This window comes from Polyodon spathula, chromosome 7 (genome assembly GCF_017654505.1).
Source record: "Polyodon spathula isolate WHYD16114869_AA chromosome 7, ASM1765450v1, whole genome shotgun sequence".
Classification (NCBI taxonomy): Eukaryota; Metazoa; Chordata; class Actinopteri; order Acipenseriformes; family Polyodontidae; genus Polyodon; species Polyodon spathula.
This window is the reverse complement of record NC_054540.1, coordinates 32,097,362-32,121,404: the sequence shown is the minus strand read 5'-3', so window position 1 is coordinate 32,121,404 and position 24,043 is coordinate 32,097,362. Positions and strand designations below refer to the sequence as shown.

Sequence of the window (24,043 nt, the reverse complement as noted above, 5' to 3'; positions counted from 1 at the left end):
CAGTTCCTTCAGAGGTGCTTGTAAAAGGTTCATGGATATTGAATGATGATTTAGTGCCTCTGATCTCAGTTTAGGTGTTAATGTACTTACAGGTATACATTGTGGTTTATTGCATGGATATTCCCCACAATGACGAATCTTGCTGTAAAATGTTGACGGCATCTTGAAAATAGGCTGTAGATGGATCTTGCTGTAAAATGTTGACGTTTCTTTGCACGTTGGTAGGGTTATAAGTGAGGACCAGAGGAATTCTGTTGTTTACTGTTGTTATATAAAGCATCCTTTCTGTTGATTTTAGAAATGCAAGCTTTAGCTTCAGTGATGATCTTATCTGGAAACCCTACATTTAAAAAAACCAAACAAACACATTTCCTCACTTTTGGTGAAAAAGTCTTGATCATCACTGCAAATACGTCTGTCTTAAAATTTAGGAATAGGGAATAGATTCAGGGCAAGCCTTTGGGTGTGAGGAGTCACACTACAGAAGATAGTGGTGTTAATGGTGAAATTCAAAGCTGTGACGGAGATGGAGATGGAAATTTGCTGCAGACTGAATAAACTGTTTTAAATCTTCAGAAGAGTTAGTTTAAATTCCAAAGATGTCATCAATTTATCTGAGATATAACTTAGGTGTGTTTCCATTGTGTTTCTGTAAAAAAGGACGGCATATGATGGTCCCATTTTAGTTCCATGCTAACACCCCTTACTTGAGTGTAATCATTTCCATTAAAAGAAAAACAATTCAAAGTCAGTACAAGTTTAGCCAGTTTCAAAAAGAAATCTGTTGGGGCTCTTTCATTATCCGTTCAACATTTAATGCATTTAATGCAAATAAACTGCAAAATAAAAGTAATACAGTAATATTGTCTTCCTTGTGCTACTTTATTGACACAATCTTCCATACATGACAAAGGGAGCTTCTTCCTTGTCTTTCTCATTCACTGCAGGACAGACACAGACATTACATCTCCCTCCTAAACTCAGGCTGTGTTTCAACTGGTCAAAGCAAAAACATTACGACAGAGGGGATGAGGAGGAGAGAAGGCAGTAAAGATAAAATATTGAGACAGAATATTAATGAAAAGGAAGTAAGAGCTTTTATTGAACAATGACAAGCCTTAAAGAAATCCAATGCATGACTAAACCAGTATAAAAGCAAATATTAAAAACTATCTTTGCATTGGCAAACAAACAAACATTGTAATGCCTTTGCTTTCTATACAGATGATTCATTTTTTTGCATGCATTTTGTAACCCTTTTTATTTTACCACTTAGTCATTTTCATTTCAGTGCACTGTTCTGAGGATTATAGATGTATTGGAAGGTAAACAAACATCTCAATACTGTTGAACAAAAGTTTAACCTTCCCAGGCCCTGCTCAAAACTTGCAACTTCTGTGCCTGAGTCTCCCTCCTGGTTGTAACAGCCTGGCCAGTGACGCTGTCCTGTCACACACATACAAAGCCCAGAGATCTGAACCACATATTGAACAACAAGCCCCACAGTCCCTCTCTGACGATAGAATGAAGAAATCAGGAACAATGTAGACACCCAGTGCTGGCATGCTGGTTTTCGACTGGCTGTGAGAGTGCACAGCTGGTTCAAGAAAAAAAACAAAAAAACAATTGATTAAAAGAACCTTCAGTGAACTGTAAAGTTCTGAAGTTACTCTTGCCTGGGCTCTTGTTAGAGGGAGCACAGCAAACTAACTCTATTAACCCTATCCATTAAATTCAAACATGCTGGCAGTTACCCATCTCTGGGGGCTGCAGGCATTCCTCTGCATTCTTCTTTCTATAAGCCAGATGTCTTTAAAGGGGAAGTCTTTGGAAGCCTAGAGCCACACCCCTCACTGACACAGCCTGCACCCCTCTTTCATAAGTCGAAGGAACAGTAAGAGAGGCCAGAAAGGGACTTTTTCATAGAGTTCATGGTAAGTGGAATATTCCTTGTTCGATTCAAACCATTTTATGTAAACATTTCTTGTATTTACTAAATTATATATATATATATATATATATATATATATATATATATATATATATATATATATATATATATATATATATATATAATATATATATATATTTACAAATAAATGATTAACCTCTACGGCAAAAAACATTTTTGCTTTTTGCATTATTTCGGCAAAATAACTTTTTGTTTTTTAATTCACATAAAGTTGTTCAGTATTTATTAATATTCATGCAAAATGTAAACAAGATTCATCAAAACAAAATTTCTCCTTGATTTTAAAGTGCATTTTAATTATCTAGTTCTTTACAATGTTTTTCTTGATTGTTTTCTCTTGGTAAAAAAGGTTCAATATAACAAATTACCTACTGATATGTGTGTGTGTATATATATATATATATATATATATACACACACATACAAATATAGCATTGTACATCTCCATGTGTTGCTACCTGTAATTTTTCTTTACATTGTTAACATACTGACAACTTTTTACACTTATAACTTTAAAGTCCGCTCTAGTGCACTGGGGATTGAGGTCTGTCCTCTAAATCACTGCAGGAAGAATGATTTTAAAAAAAAACATAACAACACGTGGGGGTGTGTAACACTATATTTTTTGGAACCCCGCTACTTACGCTTTAACTAAAAATGTAACTAAAATGCTACATTCGTAACAGATTTACTAAAGAACTAATAAAATGCTACATTGCAAATGCAAAATAAAAAATGCTACAAAGAGCAAAAAGGTTATCTTAAACACTTAGAAATAGTGTTTTGATTGTCCTTTTATTTTTCATTGTTAATAATCTTTTGCCAAATATATATACGTCACACATTTTGCGCCAATATTTTTCATGCAAAATGTTCTTGTCATTTTCCTGTCATATAAACCTTGTTGTTGGTAGTAGAATGCATGTGTGATTAATATTACTATAACACACAGCATGCATTCTCAGATTCCAGCCCAGGAGATCATGGATAGACCACAAGAAACTCTCCCAAACAATGCAGCTGGAAATTCAGAGACCCTCTGTCTGGAAAAAGGCTTGGAGCTGGAAGAAGAGGGTATGATGGAGAGAGGAAAGTGGGAGAACAAAATGGAGTTCATGTTTTCCATGGCAGGAGAAATCATTGGTCTGGGGAACGTGTGGAGGTTCCCCTACCTGTGCTTCAAGAATGGAGGAGGTGAGTGAGTGGAGGAAATTGATTGAGGGAGGGCGAGGGGTATCAGTAACCTATGAGCCTGCGAGCACTAGGGCGAGGGGTATCACTAACCTGTCAGCCTGCGAGCACAGGGGCAAGGGGTATCACTAACCTGTCAGCCTCCGAGCACAGGGGCAAGGGGTATCACTAACCTGTCAGCCTGCGAGCACAGGGGCAAGGGGTATCACTAACCTATGAGTCTGTGAGAACCAGTGCATGCACTAGCACTAACTCCCTCTAGCCAGTCGCCATGTCGCCACAAGCAAAATGTTTTCCCTTGTAGCTCAAGTTCGCCATGGTGGCAAAGGCTTTGAAAAATGTACTTGTGCAAGACTGCCAGCACGATTACTTTCAACGTGTGCTGGTAGATGAATCAATAAACACTGTTTAGTTTGATTTCATTTGTTTAGTTTGATTTCAATTAAAGCTCTTTAGCTTGTTCATGTAAAATGTATGCCACAAACGTTGTGTTTGGCAGGACAACAGAGGTTCTAATTAGAAATAGTCAGCGGATGGCGTTGCTTGTAAACAATATTTTTTTTAAAAAACATGGCATCAAAACAGAAAAATTCTTGATATGTTTCTCAAAAAAAAAATTGTAGACAAATTATCAGAATCTTGTTCCGAAAGATGTAGCCCAATGAATCCTACCATGTAAACATAACTAAAATGTGACTGTGACAGGGAGGTGAAGCAATCATGATTTCAAACATACCCTCTGGTCTCGAAAGAACATTTTCACATAAGGCAAGCCAGAAACACACAGCTTCAAAAGAGCACAGTTTTTTTGGGGTTTTTTTTTCCAGTTATTTGCTATCTCTTTAAAATGTGTTGAAATGTATTTTGGAAATAGTAACAGAGTGGATTCAAAAAAGGAACAATTTAATAAAAAATAAACACATTTATTATTTTAAAAAGAAGGATTCATCTCACTATGATATTGTAGCGATCTCGGTTAATGCAGGCAGGAGCATCATACAGGGCGAAACAATTCACACACAGCCGGGGGGCGGGTGTGAACATGGGACCGCTCGCACTAAAGCACAGCACCAATATCGCTGCACAAAAGAACAGGTGTTACAGGCTAATTCTCACCCCAGGCAAATTCTCATCCCATGAGAATTAGCCTAGGCTAAAACTCATCCCTGTGATAATTAGCCTAGGCTAATTTTTACCCTAGGTAAGTTCTGACCTAGGTTAATCCTTACCCTGTCAGGCTAATTCTGACCCCCAGGGCTGTGAAGGTTTTTGGAGATTTTAGCAATCAGAAAGATAAGATGATATGTGTCCTTAGTGTGATTTAACATTTTTGTTACCTTAATTAAATTAAGATTTATTATTTTTATTATTTAAATTTAATTAACTTAGTATCCTTCATTTTGGCACTAACCTGATAGTGTGGGTGAGAACAACAAGACAAGCACTAGCATGAACCTGATATTCTGTGTGGGACTGTGAGCAGCAAGACAAGTACTAGCACTAACCTGATACTTTGTGTGGGACTGTGAGCAGCAAGACAAGCACTAGCACTAACCTGATACTCTGTGTTTGACACAGAGTATTTTATAATGCAGTGATAAGGTGGTGTCCTCCAAAATCTGGAACTTTGATTGAGTGGAAATTACCGGTTATAAAATCATAAAAGTGCAGTGTGTTTGAATTGACTACCCCTGAGTAGTGTACATTACACAATGCTGGACAATTTGTGGTCTCATTAATCGGCCCAAGAGATAAATGTATAAAAGACAAGTGACAACACAGGGCAGCGTGTTCTTATCCATTACCTCAGTAGCGCAGAGATTAGAGGCACTGTGACCATGTTTCTGAACAGGCCATCTCTTTGTCTGAGTAGAATGACCCAATTCACAGGTTGCTCCTGCACCAGCTATCTGAATTCCGTTTAATGGAATATTACATTACAGTAATTCCGCTTTGCTTTCGCTATGATGTAGCACAGTAAACATGTATACAGGATCACAGTGGATTAGATAAAAAGGCAAAAACTCTAGACAAAATCACCCAAAGTCTATTATTCTAACTAAGGAACATCATCATAATCACAATCCATAAACACAGTTGGAGCTGCGAGGTGTTTAAATTGAATATGTGAAGCACCAACTTTATCAATATCCATGTCTTTATGTGTTATGATGATAGCATTTATGTTCTATCTGGTCTACTTTAATAGCAGTTATACTGTATAGATACTCATAATCACAATCCATAAACACAGTTGGAGCTGCGAGGTGTTTAAATTGAATATGTGAAGCACCAACTTTATCAATATCCATGTCTTTATGTGTTATGATGATAGCATTTATGTTCTATCTGGTCTACTTTAATAGCAGTTATACTGTATAGATACTCAGTTCCCATTCAAGTTTCAGATTTTAAAGGCAGTGTGCCAAGTTAAGAAAGCTTTAACGTGCCACTAAACCCTTTATAGTGCACAAATACGAGCCTACCCTTCTGGCTAATTAAGAACAAGATATGTGAGTAAACTATTTAGCAGCTGAAATGAAGGCTGTCATCAAGGCAGCTGGAGTCGAGAGATGCTCTTCACACAAAGCACTGATTCATTACCAAGGCCTGAGTCTGGCTGGAGAGATAACCCTCTGGTGGGTATTAAAGATATCATTTTAATAAGAACAGCAGGGCATGTTTCTCCCTTTCTTTCCTAGGAGTGGTACCAGACACTGAAAACAGGAAACTAGGTATAGATATAAACACGCTTATATACCACATGAAACCAGCTTACAGAATGTGTGCCTGTAGTACACAGTGTTAAGAATACCCAGCCTACAGAATGTGTGCCTATAGTATACAGTGTTAAGAATACCCAGCCTACAGAATGTGTTCATGTGTAGATGCTGTGATAGCACACATTCACCTGGTAATGTCTTAACAACCATAAACTGAAATTAAGTTAATTATGTTTGAACAGAAATGGAAATCCTAGTCAGTTTCATTTTATGTACCTAGTAACATGTGAATATCAGACCATTTAAAATGTAAAACACTCATAGAAAATATACTGACATACATATTTTACTTAAAGATTAGACATTATGCCACTGAAAATGCCACAGTGAATCTGCACTAGAGAAGTGGTTTGCTGGTTGTGAGCTTTAAGGTGGCAAAATAAATAACTGAACTATTGAATTGAATTATGCTGTTTTATAACAGTTTAATAACATTGAATGGTATTTTTCTTTCACACACTTGGAGCAAAAACCGTGGTCGATCTGCTCAAGTCTTCAACACTATTTGCTCCCGTTCTCTGAGTGGAATACAAACAGGTTACTGTCTAAGATGTACGCTGAAGCCCTCTAAAAATGATTATTTCTGGCTTTTTAAGACAATACATTTTATATCGCTGCAGAAAAAGCTTTGTTTATGTAGCCCATAAGGTCTGACTTTAGTTTAGAAGATCTTTATTTTTTATTTGTTGTGTTTCACAATCACAGTAAATAAGTGATATCTGATCTAAAGAGCATAGTAATAATCTACAGCACAAAGGGGACCTCTATCTTCATTTCATCCTCATATCCTGTTGTTGTTGTTGTTGCTGTAGCCACTCATAAACAAAGCAGCCCATTCCTGAACCTTTATTGTGAATAGAGACTTGGCATGCCTAGCTTTAATTGTTTAGTTCTGTTTGCACGGGAAGTGCATTCACTTTTCCAGGAATGTTGTATCTGACAGATTCTCTCTGTCTCAGTTCTAAAAAAAAAAAGCCAAACCATTGTTCAGAGAAAATCCTTTGAAATGCACCATTGTAGCATTTGAACAACTATCTGGTGTAATTACTGCACTGGTTCCCCTGTCTGTGTGGCCTGCATTTCTTAACTGCTTGTGTGTGACAGCTTCAATGTGTGTTCATTAGCCCTCCTAGTAACCTGTCGTGCAAATTATAATTTGTACATGATACTATTGCAAGCAACCATACTGTCTGCTAAAATGGACTGGAATGTAATTCTATGAAAAAGGAACATAACCTGCATTCACAAGTGTGATTCTGATTGTGTGCTTGATGATTCCACTATATCTCTCAATGGCATGTCTCTGCAGGTTCCACTATATCTCTCAATGGCATGTCACTGCAGGTTCCACTATATCTCTCAATGGCATGTCACTGCATGTTCCACTGTATCTCTCAATGGTATGTCACTGCTGGTTTCACTATATCTTTCAATGGCATGTCACTGCTGGTTTCACTATATCTCTCAATGGCATGTCACTGCTGGTTTCACTATATCTCTCAATGGCATGTCACTGCAGGCTCCACTATATCTCTCAATGGTATGTCACTGCAGGCTGCCATCCTGACTAGAGCACTAGTCCATTTCCTGTCTGTTTTCCAGGAGCCTTCCTCATCCCCTACCTCATCTTCCTTGTCTTCTGCGGGATCCCGATTTTCTTTCTGGAGACGTCTCTAGGACAGTACAGCAGCGAGGGGGGAGTCACTGCCTGGAGGAAGATCTGCCCTCTCTTTGAAGGTAGTAATAGAATGAAAAATAACATAAATAAAATTTGTAGTCTGCGAAGGCTGCATTTGCACAATTTGTTTGATGGGGGAGGGGAGACGACACACCACTTGTGCTCCTCTGTTCAGTATTTTGATGAACTGAGTTTGATCTCCACTTTTCTGTCTGTTCACAGGAATTGGCTATGCCTCACAAGTGATTGTGACCTACCTGAATATCTACTACATCGTCATTCTGTCCTGGGCTATTTTCTACCTCTTCAACTCCTTTAGTGCCACACTCCCCTGGTCTACCTGCGATAACGCCTGGAATACAAGTGAGAACAAGTCACGAGATATTGTTAACAGTTACTAAAGTATCTACTGTGTTTTAGTGTTATATATCCCCTATGAAATGTGCCAATTAAGAAAATAAATTAACTGATAGTAGCACATGTTTTAAATGAAGAATCATAACATGAATGCCTTAGTATTGGTTAAGGTTAACTTTGTCAGTTCTTTTCAAGATTTTAAAGGCTTCAGTCCAGTCCCCCCTATTCTGCTTAATCCAGGCTAAATACTGTACATTCAGATCTTTCAAGCTCTCTTCATAGCTCATTCCTTTAAACCTGAAGATTAGTCAAGGTGCTCTTTGTTGGACTTCAAGACCACAGTGTCCTCTTGGTAATGTGGTGACCAACACAGTATTCTAAGTCCAGCCTCGCCAATGCATTATCGGACCTCTTCAAACCTCCTCTGATTTGTACTCCACTATATACCCACAGCCCTGGAGAGGGCAACCTTGGCTCCTATACTCCTCGCCATCTTGAGCAATAGAACTGAATGATGTCATCAACAGACATTTCGAACCTAAACAAACAAAAAAGTTACCAAGTCATCTAGAACCTACCAATCCTTCCTCACTTTGTTTTCAAATATTTTGAACCTTACAGAAACAAGGAGTAGCTGGCTCATGAAGCAAATTATGCTGTGTATGTTACAGATGTAGTCCAAGGTTAGGCCATTTGCATATTAGCTAATTTGCACTTTCCTGTTTGATTCAGAACTTTGTGTAACAGCTAGATATTTTCTAGCTGTTACACAAATGATCCTACAACTGCTAGATGCTGCTAAGGTCAGAAGAACAATATTCAAAGATTTCAAAAGTTTAGTTCATTTACACATTAGCTAGATCATTTCAAAAGTAATTGTACAATTTAGATAGTGTGCAGTGGCAGCAAAGGATGAGCAGAGCATAGCAAACACACATATATAAACTGGCAAACTTACCTCTGTGTTCTTCAGAGGAGCTTCCAGGGGCTTTGCAGTGCAAATATGGAGCTAAGGCTTTTTCTTTCAGTGTAAGTTTAAATTTCAACTCAGATTGTTGTGATATGTAGAAGAACTAAATAAATATGCTGAAGAACATTAAACAGAAATGAAGCAATGCTGTCATAGGGAGTAGGGTACATAAGAACATAAGAACATAAGAAAGTTTACAAACAAGAGGAGGCCATTCGGCCCATCTTGCTCGTTTGGTTGTTAGTAGCTTATTGATCCCAGAATCTCATCAAGCAACTTCTTGAAGGATCCCAGGGTGTCAGCTTCAACAACATTACTGGGGAGTTGATTCCAGACCCTCACAATTCTCTGTGTAAAAAAGTGCCTCCTATTTTCTGTTCTGAATGCCCCTTTGTCTAATTTCCATTTGTGACCCCTGGTCCTTGTTTCTTTTTTCAGTTCAAAAAAGTCCCTTGGGTCGACACTGTCAATACCTTTTAGAATTTTGAATGCTTGAATTAGGTTGCCGCGTAGTCTTCTTTGTTCAAGACTGAACATATTCAATTATTTTAGCCTGTCTGCATATGACATGCCTTTTAAGCCCGGAATAATTCTGGTCGCTCTTCTTTGCACTCTTTCTAGTGCAGCAATATCTTTTTTATAGCGAGGTGACCAGAACTGCACACAATATTCAAGATGAGGTCTTACTAGTGCATTGTACAGTTTTAACATTACTTCCCTTGATTTAAATTCAACACTTTTCACAATGTATCCGAGCATCTTGTTAGCCTTTTTTATAGCTTCCCCACATTGTCTAGATGAAGACATTTCTGAGTCAACAAAAACTCCTAGGTCTTTTTCATAGATTCCTTCTCAAATTTCAGTATCTCCCATATGATATTTATAATATACATTTTTATTTCATGCATGCAGTACCTTACACTTTTCTCTATTAAATGTCATTTGCCATGTGTCTGCCCAGTTTTGAATCTTGTCTAGATCATTTTGAATGACCTTTGCTGCTGCAACAGTGTTTGCCACTCCTCCTACTTTTTGTGTCGTCTGCAAATTTAACAAGTTTGCTTACTATACCAGAATCTAAATCATTAATGTAGATTAGGAATAGCAGAGGACAAACTGTATATATTCAAACTGATTAAGTTCTCACAGCTTTGCAACATTTGAAAATATTAAGCCATCTCTTTCTTTGTGTTTAAGAATCATGCAAGGAATTTTTAGATTGGAATGATACCGACACGAAGACAGGCATGAACTTTGATACTGATATCAATATGAATGCAACTTTCTGGGATTTTGTGAAAAAGAGCCCTGAAGTTGAGTTCTGGGAGTAAGTTTCTTACTTTTCTTTGTCATTCATGCACTTGTATCCTTCTCAAAAGATTTACTCTACGATTAATGATAAGTATCATCTGCTCTCTGCACTGGGATAATGGGGAATAGCACAGATCAGAAAATGTAAAAGAAGCACAGTATACACCCCTGACAGTAACTGAGACACAGCGTACAGCACATCACTGACAGTAACTGAGACACAGCGTATAACACATCAATGACAGTAACTGAGACACAGCGTATAACACATCAATGACAGTAACTGAGACACAGCGTATAACACATCAATGACAGTAACTGAGACACAGCATACAGCACATCACTGACAGTAACTGAGGTACAGCATACAGGACATCACTGAAATAACTGAGACACAGCATATAGCACATCACTGACAGTAACTGAGACACAGCATATAGCACATCACTGACAGTAACTGAGACACAGAATACAGCACAGCACTGACAGTAACTGAGACACAGCATACAGCACAATGCTGACAGTAACTGAGACACAGTGTATAGTACATCACTGACAGTAACTGAAACACAGCGTACAGCACAGCACTGACAGTAACTGAGACACAGCGTACAGCACATCACTGACAGTAACTGAGACACAGCGTACAGCACAGCACTGAAAGTAACGGAGACACAGCGTACAGCACAGCACTGACAGTAACTGAGACACAGCATACAGCACAATGCTGACAGTAACTGAGACACAGTGTACAGCACAGCACTGACAGTAATGGGGGCACAGCATACAGCACAGCTCCTGCAGTGCTGCTTGTGGTGTAGTTACAGTGCACTGCTAGGTGGAGGGACTGTGTCAGGGTCTGGTCTGAACAAAGAGGGAGGGGAGTGAGTGAAGGGGGGGCTTGTGATGCTGCATTCCTGTTTGGCTGAGGAGACACACATGATGGAAAATAAAACTTGATTCCACTGATTGCTAAAAGAAATGTGCATGCCATCTGTCTAAACTGAAATGATTTGCATCTCCTTATGTGTCACATGTGGGATAATTGACTCACCAGCACAACCATTTTCTCATAAGCCCCTTATAAATGTGATTCAAATAATTTAGTTTCGAGATAATTTTTCTTAAAATATCTTTAATTTGGTTGAGTTCCATAACCTGCCACTATACAATAAATTAACTTGCTGTGCTGAGAAGCAACAGCATATGCAACTGAGAGGTACAGAAATGGGTTTTAAAGATTTGGTCATAACTAGATTAATAATTTATTAATTACACAGTTAACCACTGGTCAATTAAAATGTCTTTGTCTTGATTAATTGAATGGGGAGTTAAATTAATTAGCTAATTATATTGAATTTAATTTAGTGTATTAAAATAATATTAGAGACGATTTATAATGTTAAATAATTATTTTTGGAGGGGTAGACGGTAATGCACAGTAATTCTATATCACATCAATTAATTAATTAAAAGGAAACATCAAGAGGGGGGTGCCGTGGTTTTGTTTTTGTCTGTGTTTTGGTGTGTGTGTCGCTCCCTGTCACTCTCTGCATGCCCATGGTTTTGTTTGTCTGTGTTTTGGTGTCTGTGTGGCTCCCTGTCACTCACTGCATGCCCATGGTTTTGTTTGTCTGTGTTTTGGTGTGTGTGTCACTCCCTGTCACTCTCTGCATGCCCATGGTTTTGTTTGTCTGTGCTTTGGTGTCTGTGTGGCTCCCTGTCACTCACTGCATGCCCATGGTTTTGTTTGTCTGTGTTTTGGTGTGTGTGTCACTCCCTGTCACTCTGCATGCCCATGGTTTTGTTTGTCTGTGTTTTGGTGTGTGTGTCACTCCCTGTCACTCTCTGCATGCCCATGGTTTTGTTTGTCTGTGTTTTGGTGTCTGTGTGGCTCCCTGTCACTCTGCATGCCCATGGTTTTGTTTGTCTGTGTTTTGGTGTGTGTGTCACTCCCTGTCACTCTCTGCATGCCTATGGTTTTGTTTGTCTGTGTTTTGGTGTGTGTGTCACTCCCTGTCACTCTCTGCATGCCCATGGTTTTGTTTGTCTGTGTTTTGGTGTGTGTGTCACTCCCTGTCACTCTCTGCATGCCCATGGTTTTGTTTGTCTGTGTTTTGGTGTGTGTGTCACTCCCTGTCACTCTGCATGCCCATGGTTTTGTTTGTCTGTGCTTTGGTGTCTGTGTGGCTCCCTGTCACTCACTGCATGCCCATGGTTTTGTTTGTCTGTGTTTTGGTGTGTGTGTCACTCCCTGTCACTCTGCATGCCCATGGTTTTGTTTGTCTGTGTTTTGGTATGTGTGTCACTCCCTGTCACTCTCTGCATGCCCATGGTTTTGTTTGTCTGTGTTTTGGTGTCTGTGTGGCTCCCTGTCACTCTGCATGCCCATGGTTTTGTTTGTCTGTGTTTTGGTGTGTGTGTCACTCCCTGTCACTCTCTGCATGCCCATGGTTTTGTTTGTCTGTGTTTTGGTGTGTGTGTCACTCCCTGTCACTCTCTGGATGCCCATGGTTTTGATTGTCTGTGTTTTGGTGTCTGTGTCGCTCTCTGCACTGCCTGCCTTTCTCTGAATGCTCACAGAAATGCCCTGTGCCATTGCAGGAACCGTGTTCTAGGCAAGTCCCCAGGGATAGAGCACATGGGCAGGCTGCGCTGGGATCTCGCCCTCTGCCTCCTGCTGGCTTGGATCCTGTGCTACTTCTGCATTTGGAAAGGAGTCAAATCCACCGGCAAGGTGAGGAGGGGTGCTTATGTGCATGGATATGGCTCTACCTAGAAGCATAGGAAAGCTTGGACCTAGTTTTCATTCGATTTGTCCCAACCTTTTCAGCAAATAAACTTGGAATAAGAATTGAAAGTCTCCAAACATCACCTGCCCTTGTAAAGGTTTACAGCGGTATCACCTGGTAAACACACTGCAGAGTTTAGTAAAGCATCAGCAAATTTTACTTGTTTCTTTTATTTTGTATATCTTAAAAAACAAACATTAATTCTTTTGTTAAAGATTTCGAATTCTCCATGTTTTAAACATTATTTAACTGCATAAATAATTTCCAAACACACCTGCAAGCAAAACTGTGTTTGAATGTGACGTGAGTGGAAGTGATTGCTGTTGTGTGGTTCCAGGTGGTTTACTTCACTGCCACCTTTCCCTATGTGATGCTCCTCATCCTGCTGCTGCGAGGACTGACCCTGCCCGGGGCCTGGGAGGGAATCCACTTTTATATCTACCCCGATATCAACAGACTCAGAGACCCAATGGTGAGGCTGGTTTTATATCTTCGGTTAATAGACCCAATGGTGAGTCTGGTTTTATATCTACAGGCTGTCTTCTTCATTTAAAAAAAAAACCTTTACAGTATTTTTTTTAACCACAGATGTATGTGTAAGGAATACTAAAGCTGTAGCACGGACCTTATGGGTGAAGAATTTCAAAACTATAGCACAGACAAAACCCTTGAATGTGAGTGAGGAGAGAGTATTTGTGTTTGTCCATGTGAAAGTGATTATACTCAAGCTAGTTTTCATTTTGCAGTAGTATAAACAGAGGCTGGACACAAAATCAAAAACATATTCCCTATCACTGTAATTGTCATGTTAGGCACAGTCCATAAACAGATGGCAGGTATTAACATGTTGTGGTCCCATCTCTATAGTATCTGCCTATCTAGCTAGGTAACATTAGGAAGTCCAATGTCACTTCTAGCTATTGTCGGTAAAACCAACTGAACACCTTAATTCAAATGGGTGAAATATTGCTCCTAGGAAAAAAGCACATGGATTTTGTATCTAATGTGCTTATTTCCAATCAGGTGGTGTTAGCTGCTCAGAAAGAGCACATGTGAAATCAATTATTTTACTTTTTTAATGACGAAGGATTCCTACAAGCACGGCGGATCTCCTTCAGCCCACCCTGTAGAGTCCTAGCCATAAGCGTTCACTGCTCACTGTCTATTTTTCAGTACCCTGACCCTGTCCAGGTCTCTGTTCTATTCTTCTGTGGGGGACACTGATATAACAACACAAACATGTGATGTTCACAGGTGTGGCTGGATGCTGGAACTCAAGTCTTCTTTTCCTATGCTGTGTGCCAGGGCTGTCTGACTGCATTAGGAAGCTACAACAAGTACAACAACAACTGTTACAAGTAAGAGCAGCAGAAATGTCACATGTACAGTGGTCAATGCACATTAGGGTACTGTTTACCAAAGTATACTTCAGTGGAATACTGTAGGACACCATAGTGAACTATAATGTTTTGGCCACTGCTGTAATAGTTTGTGTATGGAAACTAAAGTAATATTGTATTTCAGTGGATAAGGAAAGTGTCTTGTTTCATTCGGTGCACAAATTTAGTGTGATATGATACATGTGAATGTGATGTAAGAATTTGATATGATACATGTGAATGTGATGTAAGAATGTGATATGATATATGTGATTGGGATGTAAGAATGTGAGCGTTCTCTTTGCAGGGACTGTCTGGCTCTGTGTCTTCTCAACAGTGGAACGAGTATTGTGGCTGGCTTTGCTGTCTTCTCCGTTGTGGGATTCATGGCTTACCAGCAGGGGGAGGAGATTTCCAACATCGCCGTGTCCGGTAGGTCATCCTGCAGGTTTCCAAGTCAGGTAACTTTGATAGATTACACCCTGGATGTAATAATTTGTAGACAGTGCATAGTTTTCTCTTTTAAAAGATTCCATTGCCAGTAGGTCAATAAAAAGCTATACTTATAAACTGAGCTGATGCAGCATAAGATGGAGTTACTGTTTAAGGATGGTCAACTGACAGATTTCCAAGGCTTTTGGTCACCAGTATTTTTTTTTTCAAGAAGGAGCAATATATATATAGATAGATAGATAGATAGATAGATAGATAGATAGATAGATAGATAGTCACGATAAAAGTATTTCAGCAGTTTGAAAAAATGAGAAAAACCGCTTACATTTCCAATTGTTCTATTGAAAGATATAACTTAAACTAGAGATTGACCTTTAGAATAAAATAACTAAATATTACATAACGTGCATAAAATAAAAAATAGCATGCAAAAACAAAATTCATACTTTGACAAAAGTATTTGGGCAATCAACATATTTACTAACTGTCTTTCGGTTTATTTTATAAATATTTATACATTTATAACGTATGAGTAGTATTTGGGCAATCAACATATTTTGTGTGACAGAAAGCCAAACTGATGATAATTATAGAATAAATAAATACATAATCATGAAGTGCTGAAAAATAAATCAGATATTTCTGATTCAAATAAGCAACAAAATTGGTTAAAACTAAAGAGTACAGTAATGATCTCTAAATGGCAGGGATACAACTAAATGAAAAAGGAGAAACTACCAGAAAAATAGCAGATAGACTCCGTTTAGCAAAAAGCACTGTATTGGCTATTATTGACAAACACTGGAGAACAGGAACTACTGCAACTAGCTCCAGGTGTGGAAGACGAAGAAAGATTTCTGCAAAATCTGGAAGAAGAATTGTTCAAGCAGCCCGGCAAAATCCTCAGACTACTGCAAAAGATTTCACACAAGAATTGAGAGAAGATGGTCAAGAAATTCACAAGCGAACAATTCAATGATACCTTAACAAGATGAATGTCCATGGGCAACAATCAAGATGCAAACCTTTGTTAAAAACAGCACACAAAAGAAAATGGTTAGGAGTTTTCCATTGGAGACTTGAAGAAGCCTGATGATTTCTTCAACCAAATTTTATAATCAGATGAATCCAAAATATAACTATGTTCACCAAGAAAGCAACAATATGTTTGGAGGAAAAGAGGAGAAGAATTTAAAGAAAGGTTTATCATGCCCAATGTTAAACAAGGTGGAGGTTGTGTGATGGTATGAGCTTGTTTTTCTTCCGTAGGCATTAGCGACCTTTGTATTGTAGAAGGATCAATGACCCCAGGCATTCTGCAAAGTCTACAAAGGAATTTCTAAAAAGGAAGATTACAGTTATGGATTAGCCACTTCAGTCCCCAGACTTGAATTCCATCAAGATGTTGTGAATTGACTTGAAGGCTGCTGTTGCAAAAAGGAAACCAAAGTCGATTGCAGGACTCAAAGCTGTATGTGTTGAGGAAAAATATCTCCGGAAAGATGCCAGATGTATATATCTGTGTACATATGTATACAATATGGCTCAACAGGATGTCTCTATATGTTGAATATACGGACGGTTTTGTATCATGAGGTGAAGCTGAGTGCCTGCAACCACCGAGAAAAATATATTCAATGCAAAACTATGAGAATAGCGTTTAACACTACTATCTTTAGTAACGTAACACAAATATTACAGTATGTGACCATAAGTTTAAAGTTACAATAACAGCCGTTACAAAACATAAGGCTGTTTACTTCATGTACGTGTGGAAACGTACGACAAACTTCACTTTTTTAAAGCAAACAAGGTTTACACAGTAATAAATACTACAGTAATAATGTAATAAAGCAATAATGTACTTAACACAGATGTTTTGGTCAAATGTGACCACACTTTGCACATTGGTAGTTCACCTCCGCCATTTTGACACACACACAGAGTCAATTCCTGAGAGTGTTAGCTAACATTACAGAACGCTTTTTTGTAACAGGGCGTTCAATAGAAAACGTTACGGAACGTTCTGTAGCGCTCTGGCTATCGAACGTACCCCTGTATCTCAATTTCTGGTGAATTTGAAATCTTGTTTCCATCTTTTCCTTTGCTATATTGAACAGTTTCAATTTTTGTTTTACTTGTTTGTTTAATTTTGGAATGAAAACGGATGAGTTGCAGTTCAGGCATAAGTTAAAGCATTTGAATAAATCCTTTAGCAGATGAATACACCGCTGCCTTGAAGGGATGCACCTGATTAGCAATGATGTTCAGATATCCTATGGCATTCAAACGTCGCTCCACTTTTATCAAGGGGCCCAATGTGTGCCATGAAAACACATCCCACACCATCACACCACCACCACCAGCCTGCAATGTTGACACGCGGCATCATGGATGCACGTACCCATGTGGTTTTCTCCATACCCTAGTCCTCCCATCAGCGTGAAACAGCAGGAACCGGGATTCATCAGACCAATTAATGTTTTTCCCAATCCTCCAGTGTCCAGTGTTTTAGTTCCTTAGCCCATTGCAACCGCAGTTTCTTGTGTTTTGCTGAAAGAAGTGGAACTCTGTTAGGTCGTCGGCTGCCATACTCTATTCATGTCAAGGTATGACGAGTTGTGTATTCTTTTATGGGTCTTTCGGCACCAATGTTGTACTGGACTGTCAGTTGACTAACTGTAGCCCGTCTATTGCTCTGTACAATTCATGTCAGCCTTCTCTGGCCTCTTTCATCAATGAGCCGTTTTCGACCACTGGCCTGCCGTTGGCTGGATGTCCTTTGGGTGGTGGACCATCCTTGATACACACAGGAAACTGTTGAGCATGAAAAACCCAGCAGCGTTGCAGTTCTTGACACACTCAAACCGGCACGCCTGGCACCTACTACCATACCCCGTTCAAAGGCACTTAAATCTTTTGTCTTGCCCATTTACCCTCTGAATGACACATATACACAATCCATGTCTCAATTGAGTGAAGGCTTAAAAATCCTTCTTTAACCTGTCTCCCCTTCATCTACACTGATTGAAGTGGATTTAACAGGTTACATCAATAAGGGATCATATATATATATATATATATATATATATATATATATATATATATATATATATATATGCGTGTGTGTTTCTGTGTCTAAATGATTGTTATTGTGGACACATTTTTCACAGTCCCTTCCTATGTTTTCATAAACGGCTTTATGGTGCTTCCTGTAATCACTGATTACACTGATTATCTATTGTTATTATGATTGATGTTTAAAAAGACAAAAATGCACAGAAGAGTAAAGAATGTAATACAAAGTAATGCAGGAATAGGATTTAGTATAAAACTGGATATGAATGTGGGAGACTACTTCTTTCATGTTCAGTAAAGTGACGTGTGTGTGTGTTTGTGTGTTTGGTTTTGTTGTGTTCCTGATGTAGGTCCTGGACTGGCCTTCATAGCTTATCCTAAAGCAGTGACAATGCTGCCCCTTTCCCAGTTATGGGCCTGCCTCTTCTTCCTCATGATCATATTTCTTGGACTCGACAGCCAGGTGAGTCAATCAGGAGATATTTCAATAAGTTGGCAAGTAGCTCACTGGTTCATCATGTAGTTGGGAGTGTGCCAACATTTGAAAGTTTTTTTTTTTTTTTTAAATAAAACATTAACCAAAGTACACTCTCTTATTAGGGGAAAGTAGACATGGAGCAATTCAGGGAGAAATGGGGCTGGGGGTGGGGGTGAGACCATTAGAGACCAGTAACTGATTTGCAAGCCAATAACAGGATGGTAACAGCTCCCCTGCAGCGTCTCAGGAGCTGGTGTTTTTTATTTGCAATCACCACTTGTATATTAGCCCATTTTCTCTCCAATTTGAAATTCCCAATTTGTAAGCCTGTCTCACCACTGCAACCCCTGCGCTGACTTGAGAGAGACGAAGATGAGCACACGCATCCTCTGAAACGTGTGTCGTCAACCGTCCGCTACCACACAGCTGAGAAAGCCCTGGCTGACCTAAGCCTTTTCCACTCATGGCGGCGGTCGGCCAATTGTGTGCCGCCACCTGGGAACTCCCTTCCATGGATGGCAGTGGAATACCCTGGCCTTCAACTGACGACCTACATGCTATAGGCACACCTGCACTCCACGCAGAGTGCCTTTACTACATCTTAACTAGAGTGATGCCATTACGTGACTAATTGGCTGCAGTGATTTCACTATCTTCCACCCTCTTGTTTCTAAGCAGCTAATCACCCAATAGTAAGACATCATAAGGTTGACCCAGTTTCTCGTCTTTCTAAAACATATGATATTACTAACACTCTTGTGATTCCCAGTTTGTGTGTGTCGAGAGCCTGGCAACCGCCATCACAGACATGTACCCTGGCCTGTTCCGCAAGGAGAGGCGACGCGAGCTGCTCATTCTGGGGATAGCTGTGGTATGCTTTCTACTGGGCTTGTTCCTGGTGACCGAGGTAGGCAATCTCACACCATCCCAAGCACACTTGTATCGCCTCATCATTCTCTTGCATGCGCCCCAGGGTGCTTCCCAGGTCCACATTTCTGAACAACTACTGGGGGAATGCTAAGTCAAAAAGATCAGTCTTTAGCCTGCTTGTAAAAACACCCTCCCTTGTCTGTATGAAGTGCCGTTCTTGATCTTGCCAGCAGACAGGCCATCGTCAGTCAAATGCTAGGCAGAATGCTTTTATTTAAGATCCAAACTAAATGTATCTCAGCCCTGCCAAAATAAGCAATGAAGATATTGTGAAAGACTTCAACTCGAATCGTTCATCATTGAGTGTCTTCTTTTAGTTTGTTTTAGTATTCCTAAAAACACGCAGTAAGGTTTTCTGTCTGTTTCCACCAGGGAGGAATCTATATCCTGGAGTTGATCGACTCCTGTGGTACAAGCGGTCTGTGCTTGCTGTTCATTGCCTTTTTTGAAAGTATCTGTATTGGGTGGGTCTATGGTAGGTACTGTGAAGTAGATCACAAGTCAGATGGCATCATGTTTTTATGTATTTATACATTACTTCCATTAGTCCTATCTTCTATCTAGCAGTGCTAGCCATTGCAGTTTAAAACAAACCGGTTCTTAATACTGTCGTATACTGTTTCCCTCTGTTCTTTAGTATACCCAGGATGCTGATGTATGTAATCCTAATACAACTAAGACTTTGGGAGACATTCCTCACTGTTTTGAGCTTTGTATGCCATACTAAAAAAAAAAAAAAAAAGTTTGATGGTCGTCTTTTAAAATGTCCTTTCTGAGACGGGTACTTACAGTATGTGACTAATTGTTACAGGTGCTGACCGTTTCTATGACAACATTGAGGATATGATTGGTTACCGGCCCGGCCCCCTGATTAAGTACTGCTGGTTGTTCTTCACCCCTGCTATCTGTGCTGTGAGTGCCACGCTTGCATTGCATTGCTGTGTCTAAAATCGAGGTCCCTCTGTATACTGGCATGTATGTCACTGGCACTAGCTCCTGTTGTCATTAATGACTCCGGCAGGTTAGCAACAATACAGGGACTAATAAATACAGTCACAACTGACACAACTACAGCTAAACAATATACAATTAAAAAATAACCCTTAACATTGTATAATTCATCGCAAAATGACTGCTAAATTATACATGCATATAAAGGATTGAATATATGTTTAGATATGTGTAGAAAGAAAATCTGAAAAACAGTCAACCACTGTTCAGCACTAATGTAGGATGCTTCTGCCCCCAGGTCACATTCATTCTGTACTTGTTTAGAGGGGCGTGGTTCTCATCCTCCGAGGGGCCAGGCTGGTCCATGGCACTGGGCTGGTTTTTCACCTTGTCCTCGGTGGTCTGCATTCCTATTTTTGTTGTGTATGCCTTGGCCAGCACACAGGTATGTGGCTCATTTATTAAGAAGGAGCTTTTCAATACTCAAGTTTTTTGTAATTTAATTTGTATAACTATTTACATGCCTGTAAAGCATTTGTCAAATATGTTGAGAAGTGTTTAGAATTGCAATAAGAACTAAAACAAAATAACTTCACATGTTTGTGAGACTCCAGACTGTAATATTCATGTATGTTACACTTCTCATATTGTAGAACCTGAGAAAGCTGATCATGCCTTCCAGCAGTCTTCAACAAGTGAGCCCTAATAAAGCCAGACTGACCCTGTGCAGTACAGTGGTCTTCTATGGGAACTCTTTGGAGCCCAGCCTAGAGGAGCGCCTGGCGACAGAGAAGGAGACTGGCTTCTAAACAAGGACCTGGTCTGCACTTCAGGGCATTGCCCAGAGAGATGCACCCTCACTGGTTCGACTCCCTAACTCCCCACACCTCTGTGTTCCTCAGGGTTAAAACAGAGCACTCTCAAGTTCTGATCACACACCCACAGTGAACTGCTGCTGAACCAACAGTAAACAAGGAGTACAGATTTACTTGACATCGACAAGTCCTAAGCCACTTGCAAAACAGGTTATTTTTGTGAATCAGCAAAGTAAATTCACAAAATGAAAAAAGAATAGACCAAAAAAGCATTGTATGGCATTGTCATTCATACAGATTTGCACACAGATTTGCTAATGGTTATGCTTTGACACTTAGCATTGCAGTGGCTGCCACCTGAATCAGAGACAAAGTGAACATAAAAACACATGAAAACTGACCAGTTTTTTTTTTTTCTTTTTTTCTGTTTGATTTATTGGTCACATTATTTCGAGGGCTTAGAACCAGAGGGGCATAAGTGACATTTTCACAATTTGACAGGAGAGCAAAAATAAGATTTTGATTGTTTGTGTTCAATTGCCATTTATCAGTACATGCACAGTATCAATATAATTTTGAAGAAAATTAGAGTTTAAAATATTTTTGAATTTCAAACTTCAAAAAGTAAGAATAGCACTAGAAATTGCTTACAAGTTAGATTTTCCATAACACACTGAAATGAATACCCATTGTACAGAAGCGTAGTTTTCTTCATTAGTTCCATCCCAAACATTTTTTCTTAAATTTAATAACAATTAATAAATAATTATCTTTAAAATAAAAATGTTCACATATACAGTATTATTTCATCAATTATACTTAAAAAATACTACTGTAAAATATAATTTACAAGATTTTCTACAATTGACATGGTCTGGTTCTTATTCTGTAGTGAATTAATTACTTGAATCCTCAGTTTTACTGACTAAAATGCCCTCAAAAGTTAGATATTGTTTTACACAAAGCTTTATTTGACAGCTTTTTTTCAGCCATTTTGACTCATCTGCTGTCACTCAGCCATCCCACAATGCAACACAGTGCCAGGAGGGCCTAAGTGTGCTAGTTATGTTTACCTCGAACTTACAGTTGTGTCTTTATTACTTTCTCACACTATTCAATGCAGTTTGTGATTTCAGTTAGGTCCTTTTGGCACTAGATATAGCTAATCAAGAGATTTAATTTGATATATGCCATTTTGACAAAAATGTCACTTACGCCCCTCTGGTTCTGAGCCCTCAACTATGCTAACAACTGAGTCAAAAACAATGCTATACTTTATAGCTGTATGGTACTACAGAGCTGTATGGAGAGACTGTCCTATATTATAAACAGTAGTTAGTCCTCTAGCTGTATGGAGAGACTGTCCTATATTATAAACAATAATTAGTCCTCTAGCTGTATGGAGAGACTGTCCTATATTATAAACAGTAGTTAGTCCTCTAGCTGTATGGAGAGACTGTCCTATATTATAAACTGTAGTTAGTCCTCTAACTGTATGGAGAGACTGTCCTATATTATAAACTGTCTTTAGTCCTCTAGCTGTATGGAGAGACTGCCTTATGTTATAAACTGTAGTTATATGTTGAGATTGTCAAGAGAAATTCAGACAGACTTGACTAAACTGAAGATGATAGCTATACCTGTAATTTCTTTGAACTTCGATTTTACGAAACAATTACAGTTTTAGACATTAGGGAGAGACTTTGTATTGCATAACTTTTAAATTAAATTGATTTGAATGACAACACAACTATAAGGTATAGTCCCTTTAAGATGCAATGTGGATACAAGTGTTCAGGTCTGACAACAAAAACTGTCCTGTGCATTGAAATAAAGTTTAAATTTTTTTTTTCTTTTTTTTTTTTTTTTTAAATATAATTTCCTTTTTGTGTCTTCTTTTTCAAAACTTTCATCACATTTGTGTCAACTAGAACACTGCAAGCACCATCATGAGTGCATGGTGGTCTCTTCATACAGAGCCCTCATTCATTATGGGCTGACTGTGTTATATTGTGTCACAGTCCGCATGAGAGGATCATTTGTCAACACATGTAAAAAAAGGTGATGTGTATCAAGATATGAGCAAGGAAGAGTTTTCATTTTCAGGTTTAAGATTTAAAAAATCCAAAATTCACTTATACCACCTATAATATATATAGAAAAATAAGATTTAAAATTTTAAGGTATTATGATATGATATTATATATAATACATTATATCGTATATTATTTAACATATATATATATATAATATATATATATATATATATATATATATATATATATATATATATAAAATTAAATTAAAAACCATACATTTAAATGTGAAAATATGTACATTTTATGGTCAAGGACAATTAAAACAATGGAATTTAATAGTAATTTAACAGTAAAAGTAACAGTTTGACAGTATATCAAATTACAGTAATCAGTATGTAAAACTACATGTTATCATAAAATAACAGTTTGACTATATGAGATTACGATAATCAGTTTTTAAAAACTGTACATTTTACTGTAAAATTAAATTAAAAACCATACATTTAAATGTGAAAATATGTACATTTTATGGTCAAGGACAATTAAAACAATGGAATTTAATAGTAATTTAACAGTGTTCCACTGTTCCTTGATGAACAAAAGGCAATGCAAAAACTATAAACTATTTTTTTATTCATCGGTACCATTGCATTAGCGAGATAGCCGACCGCAGCATTCCAACAATTCCACTTCGCATCATTCCGGTTGAAGAGGTGGGAAACCGCTTCCGTCAAGCAATCTTCAAAGCAGCAACATCATCAGTTGGACGAAAATACTGGTGAGAAAAATACAACTACATAGGGAAAGGAAAAGAAAGAAAATACAACAGTGTGAGCCGAAGTCCTGTCGGATATGAGTGCATGAGT

At 38.5% G+C, this 24,043-nt stretch overlaps 1 protein-coding gene across 2 annotated transcripts; it reads left to right on the top strand.

Moving 5' to 3' along the window:
* Positions 1 to 1,273: 1,273 nt before the first annotated feature.
* On the top strand, positions 1,274 to 22,982 carry LOC121318535 (sodium- and chloride-dependent GABA transporter 2-like). Of its 2 annotated transcripts, none has more exons than XM_041255300.1 (15): positions 1,274 to 1,934; positions 2,938 to 3,166; positions 7,549 to 7,683; positions 7,847 to 7,987; positions 10,149 to 10,278; positions 12,867 to 12,999; positions 13,392 to 13,526; positions 14,309 to 14,412; positions 14,741 to 14,865; positions 18,315 to 18,427; positions 19,212 to 19,349; positions 19,745 to 19,847; positions 20,184 to 20,284; positions 20,622 to 20,768; positions 20,977 to 22,982. In XM_041255300.1, the coding sequence occupies exons 1-15, from the start codon at positions 1,932 to 1,934 to the stop codon at positions 21,130 to 21,132; spliced, it is 1,893 nt and encodes a 630-aa protein (XP_041111234.1). In that variant the 5' UTR covers positions 1,274 to 1,931; the 3' UTR covers positions 21,133 to 22,982. The 2 variants fall into 2 exon arrangements, with proteins under 2 accessions (XP_041111234.1, XP_041111232.1); XM_041255298.1 differs by having other exon boundaries at positions 2,925 to 3,166.
* The last annotated feature ends 1,061 nt before the right edge of the window (positions 22,983 to 24,043 follow it).

Excerpts from the sequence above, each read along its gene's own strand:
- LOC121318535 (XM_041255298.1), top strand. The coding sequence starts at position 2,926 with ATGCATTCTCAGATTCCAGCCCAGGAGATCATGGATAGACCACAAGAA. Across the intron at positions 18,428-19,211 it reads TTCTTGGACTCGACAGCCAG|TTTGTGTGTGTCGAGAGCCT; the intron begins GTGAGTCAATCA and ends TGTGATTCCCAG. Across the intron at positions 19,848-20,183 it reads CTGTATTGGGTGGGTCTATG|GTGCTGACCGTTTCTATGAC; the intron begins GTAGGTACTGTG and ends TAATTGTTACAG.